The sequence below is a fragment of the Parambassis ranga genome, chromosome 17, assembly GCF_900634625.1.
Source record: "Parambassis ranga chromosome 17, fParRan2.1, whole genome shotgun sequence".
In the NCBI taxonomy this organism is placed as follows: Eukaryota; Metazoa; Chordata; class Actinopteri; family Ambassidae; genus Parambassis; species Parambassis ranga.
In genome coordinates this window covers 16601497-16625720 of record NC_041037.1, presented here as the reverse complement: position 1 = coordinate 16625720, position 24224 = coordinate 16601497, and the positions used below count along the sequence as shown (strand labels likewise).

Genomic DNA, 24224 nt, shown 5'->3' with positions numbered 1-24224 from the left:
CAAACAACACACAAACCCTGTGAACTTTGTCTTTCTAAAGGTGGAAAAGTAAGTTTTAACTTTCTGTAGTGACTTTGAATGTAGAGAATCATGTTAAATGTATTTTTATTTTTGGAGAAAGAAGGAAGTAAGACAAAGATCAGAGAGTTAGGACAGAACGTGCACCTCTATGGCGAAGAGATAGTGTGTGTGTGTGTGTGTGTGTGTGTCTGTGTGTGTGTGTCTGTGTGTGTGTGAAGGCCTCTTTCCTGAGGGCCAGATTGTTATGATAAGCAAATTACAGGTTGTTTCAGGGACATCCGCATTACTGCTGGTCCTTCATATCCTTGCAGTGTGTCTGATCATTTCATCTTTTGAGGCCTGTCCAAAGAGTTAAAAAAAAAACCACCATTCTGCTGTGTGGTCAGATCGTGCTGTTCTTTAAATCACCTCAGGTGCTACACCAATACTGAAAACATATTAAATCTGTAGCTCACCTCTGTTCCACAGTAACCTTAATATTGACTGCTCAGAATTAAAATTCATTTCCAGTCATAGATATGTATATATATATATGTATATAGTGTACATTAATGCATCATCATCATCATTCCATCACAATAGAGAAGAGTAAACCCACCCTCTCTAGGAGAGGAACTATGAATGATTGAAATCTCGTAACAGTTAACAGTGAGAGATAAATAATTGTATGATTTTGTCCTTCACACTTGCACGGGGATCTATATGCTTAATTAATATTATGTTCAGATCTGTACTGTCATCTGGGGAGAGAAAGGTGTGTGAATGTGGTTTCAGTCTATGTAATACTAACAATTATTATGAACTGCAGTCACCTCTGCTGATAGCCTCATTCACCATGTTTTCCATCCAAGACTCACCAGGATGTTCCACACAACATGCAGTCACTGCGGCTTGCACTGGAGTTCTTATCTTGTGTGTGAGCATCTTTACTAGTCGTAAGTTAGAGACTTCACTGAACATGAGCAAAGACTGTGACTGTTTCTTAGAAGACAAGGACAAATTTGTGCTGCATATTTCAAACAAAACACATAATAAAAAATGATGTAGATGCATAAAATAAACTGAAATCTGATTATGCTGCACAACACAAAACGACCACAATCAGATTTTTTGGGGCCAAGTTACGATGCTTCAGGTCAGAATATAAAACTGGATTAAAAACTACAAATGTAAATCACTTTTTCATTTTCCTCATTCATCCAGTTGATCAGTCAGATGCATTCCCCATTGAGTGCACTTATATTTTCCAGTGCTGTGTGTTACCAATTTTAACTTTTGTTATTATTTATCAGTTGTAGAGCGAGGTGTCACATGGTGGAGGTAAAAATCAAATTCAGAGCCCCACAGATCTAATAATATTAGGCCTATTTATTACATCCACCTTCCATAAATAAACACAAATGTGTGATTCAAAGACATTCTCCACGTCGCTTACATCGCTTTGACATATTTCTAAATAAAATGATTTGAAGTCAGTTCTAATTCTCGTCAAACAGTGATAAATACCAAGCCCCATCCAACTGACGCCCTTTTTCTCATTCCCAAATGAGAACTCACAGAGAGCGTCACACGGGCACGGCGGGGTCAGTGACCGCGCACGCCGCCTGTTTATCTGTATGAGAGGTCCTCGGGAGCGCGCCCCCCCTGGCCGAGGAAGGTGAGCGAGTGTCTGGAGGGGAGAACTCGGGAGCGCGACCAGCCGAGGGATCGATCGGATTAAACTCGATTTGAGTGAAATTAACACAAAGGAGAGAAGAGCAACGCACACTAGTCGGCGAGGTCGCGGATGTGAGACACGCCGGAGCAATTTTTCATGAAAAACAAAAAACTTGAACTTTTTTTCCTCTGTTTATTTATATATCAAACTGAAAAGGACCACGGTGGATTTTTTTTTCAAGCAAGCGGAGATACTAACCCTTCTAACGAGGAGTTGATTTGATAAAAAGCCCGAAGTGACCGAGCTTGTTAGGTAAGCTAAAATAAAATGACCTCTTTCAATTAATGCATCATATTTATTCGAAAGCTTTTAAGCACTGCTGTGTGCGCTTGGTCAACATTTTGAATTAAAACATTTTCTTTCTTTCTGAATGGCAAGTTTTCCATACTTTTTCCAACGCGATCGGACTCTTTTCATCCACCGTACGAGTTGAGGTTTTCAGCCCCGACGGGCATTTTTCCTCCGGGGCGAACTCGCTGAACAGATAATGTTCGGGACAGCCGGCTTATTTAGCCTGTTTTATTCTCTCATTCCAGCCGAAAGTCATTGAAGGTCCATGTAGCTGCCATGCCGACATGCTAACAATAGCAAGTTTAGCTTTGCCACCCGCTGCATCGCTCTCTCTCTCTCGCACACACACGCACACACAACAGTCCCATTACTTAGTTGAAAAGTGGAGAGAAATGTTCCCCGGGGCTGCACGAGGAGCTCCTCCGGTTCTGGGTCTGTTCCACTAACAACTTGTTTGGTTTTTACCACGCGGGGAACGGACTTAGAGCAGTTTTAAAGAGTGAGTGTTAGCCCCGTTAGCTAATTGTGTTGAAGCTTCTAGGAGACACGAGGTGGCTCGAGCGTAGAGGTGAGTCACTCAGACTGAGTGAGCGCAGCTCCGAGGGACATTCCCAGCGGAGGACACTTGGCACGTAAAAAGGTTTCGCACCGGTTCAGTCAAAATGTTTCTACACCAAAGCACAAACAACAGTTTAATTTCCACGGGATATCCATGTTTTTTAACCAGGAGGGGACAGTGGAGTGTGTAGTAGTCGCTGGGTTTATTGGACGGAAGGGACAGAGGAGGAGGGGGGAGCTGTGAGGCCAGGCGGTCATTCCATACAACCGTGTTTTTCACGTTGTTTCTTTAACGCGTCGTGTTGGCGAAACAGTTTAAAATGTGTGGAAAAGCCTGCCCGGTCTGTGTGCTGCACAGGAGTTGCGAGAAACATGTTTTTAGTTGGGTAAAAACCGAGATGAGCACATCGTTGCCTGGTCCGGAACGACGTGCAAAAATACCACTGATAGGCTAATTAGCCCTGCTAGCCGCTGGAGGTTGGCCCAGCGCTAGGACACAGAAGTTCAGCTAGCCTGTTAGCCGGAGCTCATCCTCATTGTGCACGGACGAAGACCACTTATTAGCCCCCCCCCCTGGAGCTAGCTGCCAACCTGCTCGGCAGTTTTCGGTCGGTGTGTAGCTCCTGGACGAGGAAATTAACTTTTACGCATCTTTCGCTTGACTTCTGTGGAGGTTGTGAAAACAAAGTAAACGCCACCGATCCTTGTTTCGTCTTTTCCGCGTTTTGCCTTTTTGTAACGAGAGCCTCTTTGTAGTGATACAATGTATCCGGTGACCGAAGTTTAGTCACCGCCGCTGCTACACTTGTTACTCGGTGTGGACGGGAGGACACGGCCCGAACACCTGCCGGTGTCCTTGTACTTGTCCCTAGTTACAGGAAAAATGTATTTTACCGCGATCAAAACCAGTTGTGTGTTCTTTTGGAACACTTCGACCTGTCTGTGTGCTGTCCTGCCCTCTTTCTCCATTATGTGTTCTGTAATCGGTCAACTTGCATAATGGTCACCCTGCCGCTCTCACGCAACTCTGGCTGCGCGCAAACCTCTGGAAAAAGCAGTTTTGTTCCTCTAACACACACACACACACACACACACACACTGGCTACTGTTCATCTGTACATGTAGGTTTATTCTACTAGACATACTAAGTGTAGTCTGCTTCGTTATTTTTCCCACTGGGAGCTGCCACCCCCTCCACCACCTTGTGTCTGTGAGCCAAGATGGCAGCTAGTCTTGTTTAGCGGGCCACAGAGGGAGAGATAAGAGGCCCCGACCACACACACATACACACAACAGATGTTCAGCACTGTTTGGTCTCTCTCCCGTTTGTCTCTCTGTCTTTTCTTGTGGCTAAAGTTGAGGCACTTCCCCCCACTCCTGCAGCCGCAAGGCCGCGTTGGTTTGTTAGAGGCAGCTGGTCTGGACTAAGCTGGAACTTTGTCCATTTTTTCCACAGTTTGACCCATGTGTAGTTGGAGCACGATCTGCATTAAAGATATTGCTTCATTCAGGCCCATCAGTGATAGTTGTACTCTTATTAGGGACAGAGACGTTTTTGTTCAAACTTTGCTGACCACAGAGTGACTTTGTAATTTGTGGGTTGCAGGCGTAGAATTGATTCAGTCAGATTAAAGTATAAAGTCAACTACATTTTCAATATTGTGAGAAGTTACTGGAAACATTGGTTTATGGGTCTGCACAATCTGTTTTGTTTGTGTCCTTATTGTTTCCTTGTGGTGTGATGTTGTGGGTATTTTCTGCACTTTAAGAGGGTTTTAATCTCATGGTGGTCGCTGCCAAGGAAGTCCCTTCCTTCTTACAGTTTGAGTAAGATGTAGGGATGCACCCCATAACCAGAAAAATCAACAAAATGATGCTTATTCTCCACATGCTTAGCCCAGATTACTTGTTTCTGATGACTGTGAAACGTAAAGTGTGCATCGTTCTTTGTTTGGAGCAGGTGTCCATCAGTTTGTCATGTTTTTGAATAAGCTGCTTCCTGTTGTTTTGACCTATGAATCACTGCTGTGGTCAGTGTTAGTTATTTGAACATTTCACCCTCGATGTGCTGTTTTATTGACCTTTAATCTTATTAACAGTGATCACAATGATGAATAGAGCTGCCCTATACAAGTGCAGGGACAAATAAATGAGACATGAAATAGTATTGTGTATGATGACAGAAATTGGAATTAAAACAAAAACGGTTTGCAGAAAACACCTACATGTGCTTGACAAGCTAACATTGTTGTACTCGGTGAAAAGGAGCATTGTTGACACACTGACTCTTCCATCTCACTTTGTTCTAGTTTGTGTTCCTTGTGTATCTTGTTTTGAAGAAACTTACTAGTATGTAAGAGGATGTACTGTACTAATATTTGTTAAGCTTGATGAGTTTGTACCGTGACTTGTGTACTTCCCTTTTCTCCACTCTACAGTTTAGTTCTCAAGGTGTAAAGTACAGTGACTTTCACCAGGAAGAAGAGTTCTGGTTCATGTACACCTAATGTGTTTCAGCTATTGAAGGAAGCTCTGCACCCAATCCCTGTAGAGATGTAGTGAAAGATGCATAGACAACAGCACGTGCACAGCAGTGACTGTCCTGCTCTTTTGTACCTGTTGTTTTTCTCTGAACTGGACGGCCATTTTTCAGGCTGAGATTGATTAGCGACAGGTTCCTGATCCTGGCATATGTTGTATTTGAGCAAGGTTCTTTTGTGTTTCTGCCTGTGGAACCAGTCCCATGTTCCAAAAATTTAGCCCCCCCCCTCATCAATGACAGTTGCCATGATGGGTTCATCTGCCATTGCCTTTACTGCTGAGTTTCTTCAGACGGTGTAAGACAGCAGTGAAAATCAGCCACATACAATCATGAATTCACAATCCATGCTGCTGTCATTCATCCCATCCTTGGCACTGCCTAAGCTTCTTCGACACTTTGGAACTTTGGCTCTATAGTCAAGTAGACGGTGCTCTTTGTTTTTAGGATAGTATGAAATGAGGCCGTTGAAAACAATGAGCAGTACGAGTTTCTGATTTGCATACTCTGCAGGTATTGTAGAGATCAGTTCACTGCAGGCGTTGCCACCTCCTGCAACCTTTCCACATTGCAGTTAAATTTTCTGGCGAGACTTCATTAAAATCTTTTCTCACTCTCCCCAGTTAGCTGAACCTTGTGATTTGCAGATGGACTACACTGATTGTCTTACAGGCTAATATTGAGCTGATTGTAATGTGTGTAGGTTGGATAACCCCCAGTGGTGCGGTGCAGGGAGCAGTAGTGTTGAAAGTATGGTGTTGGGTGTCTGAGCCAGAGCACTGGCGTTTGTTAGGGTGGCCATTTTGTCTCCTATCATCATGTGTCGTAGATGACAGCCCTGTTAGAGATGAGAAGTGGTGCTGTTGTTTGCCTCCATCTCTTTCATCTTTGCCATCTATCGCTCCACCCCTCACCCACCCACCCACTCGCTCCCTTTCTGGCCAAGCGTGAGCCTCCCTCCTCGTCTTTCTTCTCTTCATTCTCACCCTTTCCATCGCTCTCTTTCTCTCTCTACATCTTTCCTTGCCTGTTGTTTCCTCCCCTCCCTTTTCACCCCCTCCACCCCCCTCCAGTCCTCTCATTTCCAGCCAAAAGGTTAGCAGGGGTCTTTAGCACCGTGGTGACATTCAAAACTGAGTGTCATCACTGTCTCTCTTGCTCTCTCTCATCCCTCCCTCTCACCTGTCTCTCCCTCTGCCTCCTCCTCCTCCTCTGCACTTGCCTCCCCCATCCTCCTCCTGCAGCGAGGGCCTTCTGGACCAAGTGCTGTGCCTAGAAGAGAGGCTGGCATTAATGCAGCTCTCAAGTATTTGTGTGTGGGCTGTATGTGTTTTCTGTGTGTGATGGAGGAGACGGCCTGTCAAGTACTCTACATCTCTGACCCATATGTGTGCACGCCTTTTAATCTGTCATTGACCTCTGCCGGTATAGATGTGTGACGTGTCTTGTTTCTCCTCTTTATCTCTCACCTCCTCAATAACCTTAAAGCTACTGAGAAGCAAATGAGTGAAGCTTAAAAGCCAAGGACTTTTCACTAGAGACATGTGGGAGTTTTGTGTCATCAGCTGCTGAATCCCATTGCCATAAAGCAGTGTAAGCGACAAAATAATCTCATCAGTTTCTTGGCACATGCTATGGGTAATGGCAGTGTTGTGGCATCCATGCATTTCTCCACTTTCTCTCCTTAAGTAAATCACGTGGCTGATGAAAAGTAATCTGCTTGCTTACAGAATCAGCATCCACTTAGATGGTGCAGATGAAAGGTCAGACATGGAAAAACAGGAAAAACGCTAATGCGGACGTCTTGCTGTAAATTCAAATCCACAACGGAAGCACTTTTGATCCTGACTGTAGAAAAGGGGGTGTGTGTCTCAGGGGAGAAGTTACCCCACGGTTTTATAGGAAGGACTCTGGAAGTTAATTGGTTGTTAGCAGTCACACAGGAGGGGCAGGGAGGGGAACCAGCCAATCTCTGGGGACACGCTCCAGACCTGCCTGTCCCATTGGTCTGAAAGGGCATGTCAATAGCAGTGATTGATTAGGCAAGGGTGGGTGTAAAGCTGATGTGTGCGGGCCCTAGATTGATACACTTATTGCTAGTGCCTGCTTAACAGGATATTTTTAATTTTAATCATGAAAAGCATTTCTTTTGAAGCTCTTAATCATATTCTTAAGAACTGAAATATAGACTGTGGAAAGTACTGCCTGTGATGTGTGTGTTGCTCACAAATGTTTTTAGAGCTTCCCTACACACTGGGCTGACATATCTCACAACAGCCAAAACCACTGGTGGTTTTTTTTTTCCTCCCAAAATGCTGAACTGACTCCCAGTCAGTGATAATCCTGTAATTTTGAAAAGTCTGCCCCTTTGAACATTTGACAAAAGTTGATGGGTTTTCCCCAAAGCCTGTACACTGCTCAGTGTCATTCTTTGATCAGTCATTTGCATCACTGAGCAACAATTTCCTCCTCACCTGTAATTGTCTGACATTTCATATTCATTCAGGTTTGTGGGCCACACTGAGTTTCTGATCAAAAGACTGTTGCATTGGAGTATTCACATAAAGGATGCGTGAAAAGTTTAAATTGGGGCACACGTTTCTGTTAATTGTAGCTGTTGTTGAGTCGTGCCATCTGAGGGGAGAGGGGACCAGGTATCAGAGCAGTAGGAGGGATTGGCTGTCCAGGACTGCCAGCCTGAAAACGGTTGTCTGGCCTATCACCTTGAACTAAGTGCTGTAATGAGGGTCTGAGAGACAGCAGGGGGACGACCCTTAAAGTTGTGTTGTCGCATAATGACTTGTTTGAAGTTAACAGATCATCTTCTTCTAGAGAATATTTCAGATTTAAGTACTTCGAAATAACATTTCTTCTTTATTAGACCCCCAGTCTAACTTCAATACAACCAACTCCAACATTGGTTGATGTAAATAAACCTTTGATGTATGAGGTGTCTGGAATGAATGCCCTTAATTGTCATCTTAGTGGCTTCATTATATCTAGATGATTTCCAGCAAAACAGTGAGTATGAGAAATCCCATAACAGGTTCTTTAGCTCAGTGAGCGCACACACTCTCTCCACTAGCAGGTTCCTTGGCCACCCCTTGTGGCCTATTTCTCTCTCGCTCCCTCTTGCGCTATTCTCTCAGCCTCCATGTCCTCTGGGATCAGACTGAGAGCCGGCCAGTGGTTTTTCCTACCACATGGTAAAGGCAGGGAACAGATTGGATAAACACAGCCCTTTCCTGCTGACCCACCCCTGCCGCCCACTACCCCCCCCCCCCAAACACACACACACACACCATCCATTAACAAAGCAGCCGTGCGTAAAATAACCAGATTTTCTCTAGCTTCACTGCTTCTTTCTTTCTTCTCTTACTCTCTTGATCTCCCCCCACCACCTCCTCCTCTTCTCTCTTCCTTCCTTCCGGGCCTCAAATCCCAGCCCCAAACACACGGCCCTGCATCCCCTCACTTGAGCGTAATTACACACACAGCTAGCCAGCTCCTGCGTGCTGTCCTCCATTTGAGAACAAAGGTATAAATTATAGTGGCTTAGATTCTAGTGGTAATAGGAGGTGGGTGGGTGCACACGTGTCCTCCAGAGGAAAAGAAAGATCAGTCATTTTTTTCCAGGTGTGTAGTTAGGTCGTGTCTGCTAAGCTGGTCGTGTAGTTTGTTTCTTTGGCTTGGTTTTGTTTGTCTGTGCCTGTCTGTGTCTCAGAGGAAACATGGTGTTGTTGACATGGCAGAGATTTCCTGTAGTAAAGCCTGGAGGCTACAGACAGTTTAGCTGCCAAAGTGTCGACAGCACAGACAGGACTGCACCGAGTTGCTGTTAGCTAATCTCCCTCTCTTCTTCCTTTTTCCCTGCAGACTAACACTGCATACACTGAGTGATCTGGCACTTTTTGGTTAAGTAGATTTTTTGTGGACAAGTTAAGACGAGTGATACTAGCAAAATGTTGTGGTGACAGATAAAGTAAGCTATCAGATCTGGTGGCTCATGAATGGGACAGCCTCGTTCAAGGCAAAAAGGAGAGGCGGACTGAATGCCTGTAGATTTTCATTCCAGTCAAAGTTTACATCAGCTGACGTCACTGTAACACACCTTCACTCACACAGGAAGACTTATCACCTGACACAGGGTTTGTTTGGACTTAAAACCTGAAGACTTGTGGTGCTTTGGAACAGTTACTGTAATTACATACATTTTAATGTATTAATGCAGATAGGTGACATTTAAACTGACAAAAGTTGAGAAGTTTGTGATGTCGCTGGGCATGAAAAGCAGTGTTTTCATTTAGCGATTTTGTTTGGGTGTCTGTTAAATGATTGCCCATCACTAATGCACTACAGTGAATGACTGTAATGCTGCTTGCTGCCAGAGAGGCCATTCAGTTGCACTAACTTGGCATTGATATTCTGTGGTTTCGGCTTGGCTGAACGGGTGGCCTTGATAATTGTGGTTTGACAGAGCTGCACAGTCAGTGTGAATTCCTGAGCCTGGCTGGTGATCACCAGTTCATTTATCAACTCAGCTAAAACTCTATGTGTTAGAGCGGCTTGGTGATTGCTCGTGGTTTCAGGTGAGGTGGAACTTGTGGAGCTGATAATTATGTTGTTTGACTCACAGGCTCCCTCCAGCAGGGATGGAGCCAAACCCTTTTTATATTCCTCCTCACTGTGTTTAAACTGGAAACTGTCAGCCACTTCAAGGTCAAAGTCCTGATAGACTATCTCAAGTTTTATTTTGGGACATAGTTTGCTTGGAGTTACAACAGACAAGAAAAACAAAGGAAGGGCCTTTTCCCTCCCATCCTGAAACTGTCTTAGCTGCTGCAACATTGTTTTTTTTTGTTGGCCAGGAATTACTGTTGGTGCTCAAGTTGTATCTTTAGTTATTTTTTTAATAGAAGTGGCAAATCTATTTATCAAATTCTTTCTGGCTTCTGTACTGTGGAACATAGACATTTAAAGATGTTTTTTTTTTAGATGTTCATGGTGGAAAATTATTTCCAAGTGATCACAAATGTTCATTCTTGTTTGTTAAACACATTTTTGCATGTTCAAATACAGACAAAAGAGCTTAATTACCACATATGGAAAAAGGCTTAGCTAAGCTAAAGTTGCCTTTATGTCTTGTCCACTACATTGAGGAGACATGCTCGTCCCACTGTAGATCGTTTGGTATCGCTGACTTCTAGAGTGCCCTGCTGTAAGTGTGGTGGAAGTTGGCTGATATCTGCCAATTAAACATTTTTACACAGCAATACAGAAATGGATGCTTGGCATAGATAAGATGATGATAATATAATCATTTTGTGTTTAAGTTTGTGTTTAACATCCACTCCATAAGTAATTAGCAATACATAAGTATTACATGTACAGTAGTACATGTACTGGAATGTAAATTAATGTCTCTCTCTTTATATATATATCTATAATTTTACACTGTCATTTCCACATTTTTAACTTTAGCTCAATTGATAACTGACCCCTGTTGTTCAGCGGTTAAGCATGTGTTGCCTCTGAAAACTGATAAGCATCAGTGTGGTCTTGTGAAGCCACAGAAGTGAGCACAATCTCTCAGTTGTAAGTACACTTGATAAATCAGTGATCATACTGCCTGCTATGGTGTGAAAATACACAAACCTATTAACCACCTGTTTTTGTAACTGAAGAGGCTGACAGATTAGATATTTATTAGTTAATCATGGTATTTATTAATGAACTATGTTAGTGTACAGTCTGATCATCTTCTTCTACTGTGTCCAGATTGTCTGGATGGTAATGACTCAAGTATGAAATGGTTAAAAGGAAACTTTGATCCCCCTGAACTGCGCCTGGTCCCGTGATCCATTGTATTCAATTGGTCCAACTTGAATCTGAATGGCAGCAAAACATTTACCTGTGTTTTGCTCTTGTGTGTGTAAAGCCAAACCTCCAATTGACTCCTCAACACGTTTGTGACGTGGCAGTGGAAGCATGGAGGTCTAAATGCCTCATCCTTTGATGGGATTTGGCATCTAAAGCGCCACACTGACCATTCACCTAATTCCCTCTGCAGTGACAGCTGGAACTCAATGCCAAGCTGTGCACGTGTTTGTGTGTATGTGTGCTTGCTCCACAAAACAAAAAAGATGAGAGCTCAAGCAAAGGAAGTGGTATAGAAAGTTAAAACAAAGCTGGACTCTTTCATGACTGAAGGAGGTGTACTTAAGAGGTGAGAAAAGTAGATGAGCATATGTGAGAGGTGAAGTGCAGAGGCAGTGAATCCAGATCTGTCCAGGGTGCAGATGAGCATTATTTTGTGGGAGGCTAACTACAGAACACACACACACACACACACACACACAAGCCAGTAAGTGCTTATATAGCTTCATTAATTTTTTTTATGTAGTATTCAGAGTGTGAAGTGGTGTACAAAACAAAAACTGACAGGAAATCAGTTGCCTTCATAGTAGCTTGCTGCAAAGGATGTGAAATTACACTCCATTACTCTCACCTGCCACATTCGCAAACACTTGCTGAAACTCTGTTGCTTCCTGTAGTGATTGAGATGTTTTATAGCTGCTGCGCACACTTCAATCTAGTAGCCAGAAGCAGGTTATCTAATGCAACAGCTGCTTTGCTGCCACGGCTGCATGCAGGATGTCTCTACAAGTGTGAAGTACAATTGATTTTATCTTACATATTGTTTTTTTTTCTGTTGATTTGACAAGCCAGAATTTAAATTTGTCACCTCAGACTCCTGGCTATGTTTCTCATGGTCTGTAGCTTGAATATAACACAGTCTACTGAGTGTTTGTCTGCATGTGTGTTTCCCCCTTTTTATAATGTGCCAAACTGATGTTGGCACATAAGCATAACTGATCTAGAGAGGGGCTTCTCTAGGTGTGTTAGCTCTGTAATAAAAAGCAGAGGTCACAAAGGAATGAAATCTGCCTTCAGATTGTGTCAGTTGAAAAGTTGTGTCAAGACGGAGAGGAAGTGGAGATGATATAAAGATGTCGGGTCTCATTTTTCTGTCATTAATATATGTTATATATGTGTTGTTTCTTTCATCAGTTATTTAGAGGCCATTTCTCAGTTATGCTGCTATTTACTTTCTCTTATACATAAAGCATACACTTCACCTCTCTGACTAGTAATCAAAGGTCTCTGTATGTTCTTTTTGATCTTTCGTTCTTTGCATTGTCTAATTTAACCTACTATGTGCAGCATCAAGGTTGCAGTTGGTCGACTCCTACCTGCTAAGGCTGACAAAGTTATCACAATGTAGTGACTGAAACGAACGGATGTTATAAAGAGGCACCTCAGTGGGAAACCCCATCAGAGAAGCCCTCCTCCATCTACCTGGCAGCAAATCAGCACTTGCTGCAGCTCATTTGTTTCTCAAACGGTACTCTTCACTGTGCTCAGCATACCCCTTCCTGCAAGTCACATTGCTTGAGTTGCAGTTCAGTCTGGGGGGGAAAAACATGTTTTGAAAGGGACATGCATCAGTTTATACAACTTTTATAAAAGTTGAGTTGTTTTGAACTCCCTGTTTATCTAAATGGGGAAGAACTGGTTGCATTAGCGGTACATCATATTAATTATTGTTCTGTGGTTGTTGCTTTGGCTCTGCAATTAGCCAGTCTTTTGTAGAATCCAGTGAAACTGCTGTATTTGTCCTGAATGCTGTGTTCAGCATCTCCATTAGCATGCTTAGCTATAAAACACTACATGAGTGCAAAGGTGCACTGCTTTAGAAGAATTGCTATGCCTTGGAACCACTGTAAGCCTTTAAGACTGGCAAAGAATTGTGTCTATGAATGTTTCTGTACATTTTTTGCAGATAAGTCTGTCTTTGTGTTGGCAGCTGGTGTATGGTTAGGAGGGACATGGAGTGAAGGACTTACAAATGCAATTTACACAACAAGAGTGGCTGCTCCCATCAGGCATCGTGGTGGTTTCCAGCCGAAAGGCTTAAAGGCCTGAAGGAAGGCTTAGCACTGTAGCCCTGTGTCATGCTAATTCATGGTTGCTTATTGAACAGGCATCCTGTTACTTTGCAAAACAGCTGGATTCTTGCAGTATTGCAGAGCATAGCTCGACATTAACAGCTGCCTTCTTGCTCAATTGCTAAATCTTTATGTTGAAGATGCTAATTAATATGAATCAGTAGGCAATAAATATTCAACAAATACCTCAAGGTTAGCATGTCACAGTTATAGCATGAGTTTAAAAGAGGTACAACTTCTGACTTACTCCGGACAAAGAATGTTTTTATGATCTGGCTGCTCCTAAATTCAGTGAGTTTATACAAATAAAATCAAAACTAATCCTCCATGCCATTGATAATCAAATATGTTGTCAGAAATTTTAGCAGTGCCAATGCCATTGTATTAACCGCTTTTGTCTCTGTGCATCATTAATACTACTTGGATGTTCTTGCCTGCATTTATGTAATCACCATGAAATCTATAGGCTGGCATTTCCCATTTTGGACAAGCAAGTTTGGCCTTGGACATAAAACATGTCAACCATTTAGCTGAAATACAAGTGGCTGAAAAGCCTTAGTGTTGGGCCTTGCAGAGTCTTTTTTGCACCATTTGGCCCAATCACAGTTGTAAGTGAAAGGCTACTGGCATGTCTGTGAATTTCCAGCTGTATTGTAAAATCCATAAGGCATTTGAAGTTCATACTGTACTGTCAATGGAAACTAGATGGTAAAGGAATCTTTAGGGACCATTTCTGTTACATATGCTGGCTCTCTAATACCAAAAGGCCTTTTCCCAAAAGGACGGACAGGATGTGAAAAACTCATCATTTTACAAATTCCTGTATTTACTGAGAGTCAATTAATTGTCATTAATTCATTACATAAAAACTGGGAAAGGGGAGTTTGAAAGTTTAAAGAAGGCAGGCCTCTTTAGCACACAGACTTTCAGCATGAAACCATGGTGTTGTAATTTTTCGGAACGTGGTCTTGCTGAAATTCACAATGTTTTCCATGAAAGGGAGATCTTTGTGATGGCTGAAAAGATTGTTGATTTTCAATAGTGTCTGGGAAACTGGGTGGTAGAATACATTTGCTTGGTGACAGGAAAGGTTTCTGTGACGTATGGTCATATTTGTTCCTACCTGTAGCAATGCTGTTACATTACCACGCAGACTCCACCAAACATGGACTCGTAGCTCTGAAATGTGAGCTGCAAGGATGTCCCCCAGCTTTGCTCATCTGAAACTAAATACCTAAAACTTCCAGTCCACTCCCAGCGTCTACAATGACATAAGATGAACATAATTGATTGGCTGGATTAAGTGATAGTGGGGGCACAGTTGAGCTTAATGGCACAAAATATTAATTACCACTACAAGTGCTTCTTCACTATTTTCTGTAAGGAAATAATGAAACATTTTGTCCTCTCTATACCTTCGGGGCTCTGTAATGAACCATTAAGTGGCTGAGGAAAAATGGTGGGAGGGAGGAGTCGAGCGTGGAGGAGGAAAGAAATGAGGTGAAGGGGGGAGGGGCACTTTCTAGCCATACAAGTTAGCTGGGGTTTTGTTATTGCAGTGCATAGGAGCAACAAGCAAACCTCCCCCACCTCCTCCCTGTCCCAGCCTCCACTACACACACTCTATTATGCTCACCTACCTTCACCCTCTGGTATAATTCTAACATTCATTTACGGGTGCATGCTTTATGATAAAGTGGCTTCTTTTCTAAGACTTTATTTGAACTTTTTCTTTTTTACTCTAAGGGACAGGCTAGATTGGGAGCCGGTGTATAACATTAGCTGAATGGCTTACTGACTGAGTTGCTAACTACTGAGTGGTGAACGGAAGGACTCTCCGGCCTGTTGGCTGGCTGATTTCTGGCTGGCTGGATGACAGCTGCTGCTGTTCAAACAGAGTTGCATCTGCCGGGCCTTTTGTTCTAACACACACTCTCAATGACTCCAAGTGTGTGTTGGAAAAGAAAGAAGTTCTTTTGTTGGTAGTAAAATGGCAGAGGGGGAGGTTTTTGGGGGGAGCGCTAATGTGAAGTGTGCGTTTTGCAGTGTGTGAATGTGAAAAGGGGTTTTTCAGTTGGTGTTTTTTTTTTTTTCTGTGGTGGTTACAACCGATTAACTTGCTTAAAATGCTACTTAATCAGTTTCTGCTCCACCTAAATGCTTTTGTAGTTCTGCTAAAATTATCCAGCAAATGATATTTGAGGAGGAAACATTCAGTCTTTTAGAAAAACGTTCTCATTATACATTGTTCATATATGGTTTTCTTTGTCTCGGTATCTAAATATAAGCTAGGCCTAAGTGAATGGACCACATGATTTCATGCCAGGTTTGGCCTCTGTTCCACTAGTTTTGTTCAATTTTAAATATTACATTTAGAATGATCAGTTAGATGGTGTGGTTACAGGTATTTGTGTCCTCTGTGAAGCTGGGATGTTTGCTTCTTTTTGAACTTTTAAGGTTAATAGGAGATCGGAGTGTAAACCTGAGCAGTCAAATTGTGACAGGAGCATCATTAAAAGTGTATTCATCTTCTCTTCTTTCTGCCTCTCTCCAGGAACCAAGGGACCATGGAGTAGAAAGCTTCAAATTAGCAGCTATCTGATTAGCTCCTTACTGCACAACACACTTCCCTCCATCCAGTCCCCTCCATCTGTGGGCCCCCCACCCAGCCATGGCGGACCCAGGGATGTTGAGCTTGTTTGGGGACGATGCAGGGCTGTTCTCGGATGGATTGGATGGATTGGGAGACTGCTTTACTCAGCAGCCAGCCCCAGGCCAGTCCAACCCTCTGGCCCAGCAGACTAATCCCTCCCTGAACCATGATCATCAGGGAAACAGGAGTTACCACCAGGGGATGATTCACGGTGCTGGGCCTGGCCCAGGGCAGCCAAAATTGGGGCAAATGTTTGACCACGGTCCCTACACAGGCTATGATCAATCTGGTGCCCCTGGAGGACGAATGATGGCCCAGAATGGTCCCAGCCAGGGGGCACCAAATGTGAATGCAGCTATGAATGGCATGGCCTCCCACTACCATAATAACCCAGCTAACTCCAACAACCCCCACCATGGGTACCAGGGTGATGCTGGGGGAGGAGGGGGTGGAGTTTGGGCCCAGCAACATCACAACAGATCAGCTTATCAGCAGGCTCCTGCACAACAAGGGGGTGGCCCCAACCAGATGGGAGGCTACCAGATGTCTCAAGGCAACTATGGTGGGATGCAAGGTCCACCTACATCCAATCCAAATGCAGCTCGAATTAACCAACACTACCCTCCACAGAGCATGGCTCCCCCTCCTGCTCAGGACCCAGCTCACTATTTGGGGCATGTTGGGATAGGGGGTGCCCAAATGAGACACCCCCAGCCTCAACCACAACCCCAGGGCTATACCAACATGGGCCACACACCCCGCTACCCACACTCCCCCTCCCGACAGCCTCCACACCCCCACCAGCACCAACAGGGTATTGGGGGATTTGGGGGTACTCAGTACCCTGGTTATCAGGCCCAGTTTGGAGCCATGGGACCTGGGATGGCGCAGGGTGCTAATACTAACGTCAGTGCTAACAGCAGCCAGGCCATGGGACAAGCGCAGCTTGGCCAGAGGTTTAACCAGGGATCAGGCTCAGCACCAGGGCAGCAGGGGCAGCGATATCCCCCTGGACCACCGCTCCAACCCCACCAAACCCATTCTGCCCCGATGCAGCAGCAGGCAGGGCAGCAGGGCCAGCCTATGCACCCCCTAAACCACCCCCAGCATCCCCAGAATCTGCCCCAAGCCCAAAATCAACCACAAACCCACCTTGGCCCCCCAGCTCAGGGATCCTACCCTTCCCCCTCCTCCATGTCCCCCATGCGTGTTTTGGGAACCCCAACCCCTCCTCCCCCACAGGGCAGACCCCCTAGTGCAGGACTAGCTGGACCCCCAGAGGTTGCAGGATTCACAAACTTGCAGTCTCCTCCCAATGCTTTGGCCCATCCACAGAGAACTCCACAAACCCCTCTGTCCTCACCACATACCCAGCACCAGCAACCCCACAACATGCCCCCGGCTGCAGGGCAAATGTATCCTGGTATCGGGTCGCAGCGTGGTCCACAAATGGGACCAAACAGGCCTCCGCTTCAGCAACCGCAAGGTAAGTTGTTACTCCTACATGTTGCTATTTTATTAGTGTCTATTTGATCATTTTGATCATTTATTGAAGTTTCTGCAATAAATGAAACTATAATGGAACAATTGGGACAATCGCAGTATTGATCGTATATTATATTGATTGCATCAAGTATTTGATGTTCATACCCTGCATGTAGTGTCCAAGTACTGAACAGAGCTGGTAGTATTACTTTGGATTAGATAGATGGTTCTGAACATGATACATAGCTTCTGGTATAAATTCATTTTTACACTTGTTAAAATTATGGAAATAAGAAATGTAGGAGAATATTTTGAGACATTACACATATTTAAAGATGTTTAAATGGTTAAATCGCAGTCTCATGATGAAGTGATTCAGAAGAATCTTAACTGTCTTTTCTTCCAGGGCCTCACGAAGCCTCAGTCAGCCAGGGGGGAGACCAGCATCTGCTCCATGCCCAGCAGCAGACCTCTCGAAGTGGGCAGCCAATGCAGCCCGCTTCCATGGGTTTCCAGGGTGCGCCTGTTGGCCAGCACGGAGCTCCAGCCCCAAACCAGGGCTTAGCAATGCCCGCACAGAACACTCAGCACACGCATCTGCCTCCACACCCGCACCACCTGCAGAGCACGCCCCCTCCCCCCAACCAAGCCTCCCACCCATGGGCACCTCCACCTCCTGCCTCCTCCCACTCGCTATCCTCACCCCCTCTTACCCCACAGAAAGTGCCTCACGTACAGGTGAGTCTCCGTCAAACAAATGCTTTGATGTGGCAGCAACTGTGTGTGTGTGAGAGAGATCAAGACGCATGCATTTGTTTTCATGTGTGGGTGTATTTCATGTGAATGTTTATTTTTCATGTGGGTGGGGGAATGTGTGTGTTAAAGGAAGTGTGTGTGTGTACACATGACATTTGAGAACACAGCGGTGCATTGGACACTGGTTTCGTGTGCGATTGTTCATATTGATGTGTGTTTTTTTGCCTTTTGTGTCTTCTGCTGTCGGCCTGTGTGTGGTTGTATTTCCGTGTGTGGTGGGGGGAAATGGATTCTTGCAGCTGTTTGTTTCCTGTGAGCTGCATATCCTGAGACACGTGTGCAACACATACATACACACACATGCTTATAGGCGCCACCAGCATAATCTCTCTCCCCTCTTTCTCCCACTCTACCCCTCCTCTATAGAGGAAACCTCCCTTCCTGCCTCTCCCTCCTCCCCGTCTCCTGTCTTTCCGCTCTCTCTCCACTCATCTGTCTGTCTCACTGTTTGTCTTATCCATTTCAGGGTGTCATCACTAAGTTAATGTTGTGTAGCCAGTTGTGCAGAGAGACAGACAGTTTGGAAAACAGGAGAAAAAAGCTAAGAGTAATTAAGAGTTTTGGGGGAGGGGAAAAACACAAAGAGCAAAGAAGTGGGAAAACAAGCAAAGATCTCAAGAGAGAGAGTCTAGGATCTCTAGGAAATAGGAGGAGGAGGGGAGAACTGGTGGGAAGAGGTTAGCAGTTCTCAATAGCAACCAACGTGCTTGTGTGTGTTAGTGTGCAGTATCGGCACTGCCTGTGTCACGTGCCCTTGCTTTCCATTAGCTTGTTTTGTTGCTCAAAGCCCCCTTTCTCCACTGACCCATTCACACACAATAGCAGCCCTGTGGCCACACACACACACACAGACGCACACAGATCTAGTCCCCTGTTTCTCTTTACACTGCTCCCCTCCCCTCACTTACTACTCCCCACTTCCAAGCCTTGCATCGCTGTGTTCCATGGTTGACATTTCAGCCGTCACACTTAATTTATCCAGCACTCCTGACCTAGATGCCAGGTTGACTGGTGAGCCCCACTCCTCGCCTGGGCGCGCTGCATGCGGCATCCTGACTTTAGCCCAGCAGCCCCCCATCATTATACACATACACACACACACACACACACACACACACACACACACACGCACACACACACACACACACACACACACACACACCAGTAGTGTGGTCTGGAAATGGGATAACAAATGTGCCTTGGGAAATGGGATAGCCTAACTAGAGGAGTACTTGGAGTGGGGTGTCTGTGGCACAGGATGGGAGTTCTCTCTGATGCACTTGTTAGAAAGAGCCACTCGCACACACATCAAGCTGGTCAGTCAGTCATGATGACTGTATGTCTGGTACCCTAAGCTCCATCTGTTCCCTAAGCATGGTTATTACACATGCACGCACACACATGCACGCCTGCCTTCGTCAGCAGCTCAAGGTCACAGCTCTGGCAGAGCACTGTGCTGTGACCTTTATTCTACATCTAACACACACTATGTTGCGTGCAGCACTCTGGCTGACATATAACATGCCTGTCTCGTCCCTCCCCCCATGCAGTCGGTGAGCTTCTATACCATTCAGTTCTGCTGCTTCGAGGAAATGCTTTTCTGATGGTTAGCGTCTCCACATTTGCATGGATTTCTGTTTATCTTCAGTTGAATACTTTGAACACATCAATGTTGTGTTAAACACACAAACTAAAGTTCAAGTCTAAACTGTTCTACTGCGGGTTCATCAAGACACATAAAGCTTCAAATGTGCATGTTATAAACCTACATGGGCACCTCCCTGCTATAGCAGGAGGGGCCAGTGTGTCTGTATTGGTGAGGCTTTTTAATCACAGCTCATTTCTTTCTATGAAATAGTTGCATGGTGTCAGTAAAGGATGAGCCAAATCCAATTCACCATCACTACAGATAATGTTGGCAGCCAAGCTGGACACTACTTGGGATGTCGGGCAGCTGTAAAAATACAATATTGCGCATTCCTTTTTTTTAAAAAAAAAAATTGTTTTTATGAAATGTTTCAGTCCAAACGTATGCTAACTGAAAGAATGTGTTCCGTTTTCCAGCATCTTAAAAGAAATGAATGAGCAATTAATTAATTCGGACAGCATATGGCTCACTTGAACTTCCCTTAAGCTGCCCAAGAAACCTGTTTTAAGTCTAAGCATCAAAGTAAAACTTTTCTTTATAGGCATGTACTCCATAGCATGATGGATAGAAAACTGGCTGTGGTTAACAAAAATGGACACTGAAGAAAACAGAAATGGAGATTAGAGGTTGGCAATGATAGTCATCGTATTCATTCCTCAGTTTATCTGCAGATGGAATTCCCTCTAATTGTAAAAAAGGCTTTGTTGGGAAACATGCTTTTTTTCATGCCTTCTTCACAAAGAATAGCAGCTACTGCAAAAAAAAAAAATTCACATAGGGGAAGAGGTATTTGTGTTATTGCAAAGCTTTTACTGGAAGCATTGTAACAAGTGAACTTGGAACTTCTGCTTTGCAAGCTAGAGAGTAATTACAGAATATCCCAAACATGTACTTTTTATTTACTGTCATTTGTTACAATGTCAAATGTTCAAATTAAATGCAGCCAAAGTTTCAGGTAATGAGGTAAACATATACTCTGACCACCAGGGGTTTATTTCTTGTACTCAAGGAGAGCTAATAAGCATTTGGTGGTTAAAGGTTACCCATATGGCATGTTTTCACTCTATAAAATTGTCTTATAGGATAAAATAAAGAGCAGTGTAAAAAGTAGGAGAGCTCATGCAAAACTCTCCTCCAGTGGGTTGCCATAACAAAAATAGAGCTGGAAGAATGCATAATGTGTCTCCTCTAAATAACACGACTAGAACCCGATGCTTACAGATCACCTTGTTTTCACTGAGTTCATCTGCACATTTTCCCTGCATCCTCTCTCTATCCTCTGAGAGATGAAACTCAACACGCTGCATCTCTGAGTCTGTCATATAAGCCTCGCATATCATACTGTTTAGTTAGCTTTTCAGATCTTAAATTCAGTTACTGCCAACAATATTACAACATTGTTTAAGTAGACGGTGAAATCCTCCATCACGGATAGGGAAATGAATTTAAACCACTACCAGCGAACACGGCTCAAGCTAAATTCTCTTGCACAACACCAAATCTGACGCAGCACTCGAGTGTGTGTGTGATTGTTTGTGTACACACTGTGTGTGTCTCCATTGTCATTCATGTGATTGATTATCTAGGAAGCTTGGCAGGAGGACAGATTTATCTCCTGGCACCACATCCCCCTCGCCGTCTCTCTCCTCCTGCGACTATCTCTCTATCCCTCACTTTTCACAAAATGCCCCCTCCTTCTTGGCTCCCTGTTTGTGTGTCTAAATGGCTCAGTTTACGTGTGTGTCAGCAGGTGTTGGTGTGTGCATGTGTGCAGAGGTGTGCGTGATGTGTGACCTTGCAACACTTTGGTTTGTGTATGTGTATATACCTTAGCATTCTCCTGATGGAAGTGGACTTTCAGTGGTAGCAGCTCCTCCACATGAATGAGCTAGGCTAAATGTGGCTGTGTACTGGAGGGAGTTGCTGCTGTGGCATTTTGCTGTAAGCTTGCTGATGCTCGTACACTTCATTGACACACGCAGAAGCGCACACGTGTGTTACACATGCGCACACGTACACCCTCAAAGGCATCGTCTCTCATGCTCTCGTATGACACACACGCACACACACACTCCCTTGCTGCGCCTTTTTGAAGTATGGAGATAATTTATTCGTGTCATGATGCCTGATTTCCCATCTGCTACTGGGACCCTGAGCAGCTGGAGAGAGAAAGGGGAGGGAGGGTGGGATGGAAGAGAAGGAGAGGGAGGAGAGGCAGCTGGAGAGGCTCCCAACAGCTGGTAACCAGTTTCCTGTGACAGAAAGCTTGCTTGGGTGCAAAAAGGAGGAGGTGGTTGAGGAAGAGGGAGTAAGGAGCTGAGCTTTAGTCGGAAGGAGGGCAGAGGAGAAGGAAAAATGAGGCATCAGCTAGTTTGTTTACTAAGGTCAGCTGCAAGATGAGGGGCAGGAAAGGGGGGCCTAAACTGTAGTAACAGGGAGTCAAGAAGAAGAAAGAGGTGGAAGCTATGTGCATGGATGGATAGAGCCGTTTCCCCCTTCTAATCTGGTCTTACACTGCTGATAGAATCAGCCCCCACACTGCAGAAAATGAATCAGTATTGACTGACAGGCTGCCATGGGTGAAGCTCTATTGCAGCGAAACATCAGCAGACACATTTCATAACGTGTGTGACTGATCAATATTTTATGTGATTTATTTGGAGATGGAATGATTAATTGATACATCAGTCACTGCAAAATAGAAGGCCAGAAAAAAATCATCAGAAAATTTGTTAATAAATGTAAATAATCTGTTATATCTGTGTGTTTTTTAATTGATTATTAACATAACTATAAATTTACATTTATACATACATACATTTTTAGACCCAATGTGACACTACTGAACCACTTGTTTTATTAAAATGACTGTTTTCAGCTAACTATTGATTTGTAGCATCTCTCCTAGATGTGGATTTTGTGTAAAATGTTTATTTTTTTTCCGTTGAATGTAAGTTGATGAGTAACTGTGTTTTTTCCTCCATGCTCCAGCATTCCCCCACAGGCTCGTCAGGTGATGCCTCAGTGATGGTACCTGACAGGCCAACGGTCAGTGCCGGAGCCCCCGGCCAGCCTATCAGCACAGACAAGCCCAGCGACCAGGAGACCAAGCCAAAAAAGAAGAAGAAGAAGAAAGCAAAAGTAGTGGAAGGAGAGGAAGAGGAGGGAGGGAAGAATGGAGAAGGAGAGGAAGACATGAAGTCAGAATTTCCCAGAACAGGAAGTGATGCAGGTGAACAGGTTACTGGCACAGGGATAGGAGAAGTGAGTTCACCGCCATCGGAGGAGAAGAAAAAGCGGAAGAAGAAACCAAAGGAGAAGGCAGAGGGCAAGGAGCCCAAAGAGCCCAAGACCCCGAAAACACCCAAAACGCCCAAAACGCCCAAGACCCCCAAAGAGCCCAAGGAGCCCAAGGAGAAGAAAGCCAAGAGCTCCACGCCCAAGTCCAAGACTCCTAAGAAACCCAGGTAGGAGCTGCATTATATTACATAAACTCCAACTGGTCTATTAGTGTTCTTCTGTAATCATTGAAAAGTGTACTACTGAGACTCTCTCCACATAAGCACAATTTGTACACAAAGACACACATTAGAACTATCACTCTTATGACCAACCAGGGGGAACCAAAAGGGTCACAACCTCTGAGCTGTGAGCTGCCACACACCGTGTATAGGGCTGAGAGGTAGTGATCACACAAGGCTTAGTGAAGCATATGGCAAAAAGCTCCTGGACAGGCGCATGAGGATCAATCACATCTTCCCCTACAGATACTGATTAACAGGGCTGGAACCTCTGTCAGCATAGGTCTACTGGTCAGGTGTAAATCACCTTTCACCTCCACAGACTTGTCTTGGTCACTGGCTGCTGTCACAGACACTTGGACTCTGTGATATTTGATACTTTTTGATTATTCTTTAAAATAATCAAAAATCACACAGCGTTTTGATTGCAAGTATTTATATTCCATATCATAAATGTAACTGTGCAGGGGGTGTTTTCCTAAAAAAAGGCTGTAGACGGTCTTTATTGAACTTGTAGCACTTATCAGAATTAGCTGATAGCACTTTCATTTTCCTGTGTCTTATCCCTTCTCTTTCAAACTCTTCAACACTGGCTTATCTCAATGCTCAGAGGTTTCAAGAGAAAAAGACCCTGACAATAGTGCAGCCTGACTAAATGCTGCAGTGCATTCAATACATGCACAAATGTTAAGCAGTTACAGGACCTTGGTGACTGCTCTGGACATTTTACACTGTCTGTTTAGCTTTAAATACTTTTTCAAATGCAAATTGTTTAGATACCAGTAGGAGTGGTCTCTTTTCAGACTTTTGGGACAGTATGTGTGCAGTTGGTTCCTACATAGTGGTCATGCAGAGAAAAACAAATAATAGGTAGATCTGCACAGTGTTGACCTTACAATGATGAAGTTTAATGTCATACTTAACCCACTCATCAGTGTGAGTGTCGGTGGCAGTTTTAGTGCCACT

The 24224-nt window shown here is 44.2% G+C and overlaps 1 protein-coding gene across 5 annotated transcripts in view; it reads left to right on the top strand.

The window, feature by feature from the left end:
* The first annotated feature begins 1677 nt into the window (after positions 1–1677).
* Positions 1678–24224, top strand: part of chd7 (chromodomain helicase DNA binding protein 7) — a 55001-nt gene continuing 32454 nt past the window's right edge. The window contains exons 1-4 of one of the 5 annotated variants that reach the window (XM_028428469.1): positions 1678–1990; positions 15690–17274; positions 17680–18011; positions 22729–23204. In XM_028428469.1, the coding sequence (XP_028284270.1) occupies positions 15807–17274; positions 17680–18011; positions 22729–23204 (2276 nt within the window). In that variant the 5' untranslated portion in view covers positions 1678–1990; positions 15690–15806. Of the gene's footprint in view, positions 1991–2508; positions 2529–3175; positions 3200–15689; positions 17275–17679; positions 18012–22728; positions 23205–24224 lie in introns of those variants that run through there. The other 4 variants (XM_028428471.1, XM_028428472.1, XM_028428470.1 and 1 more) reach the window with 4 other exon arrangements.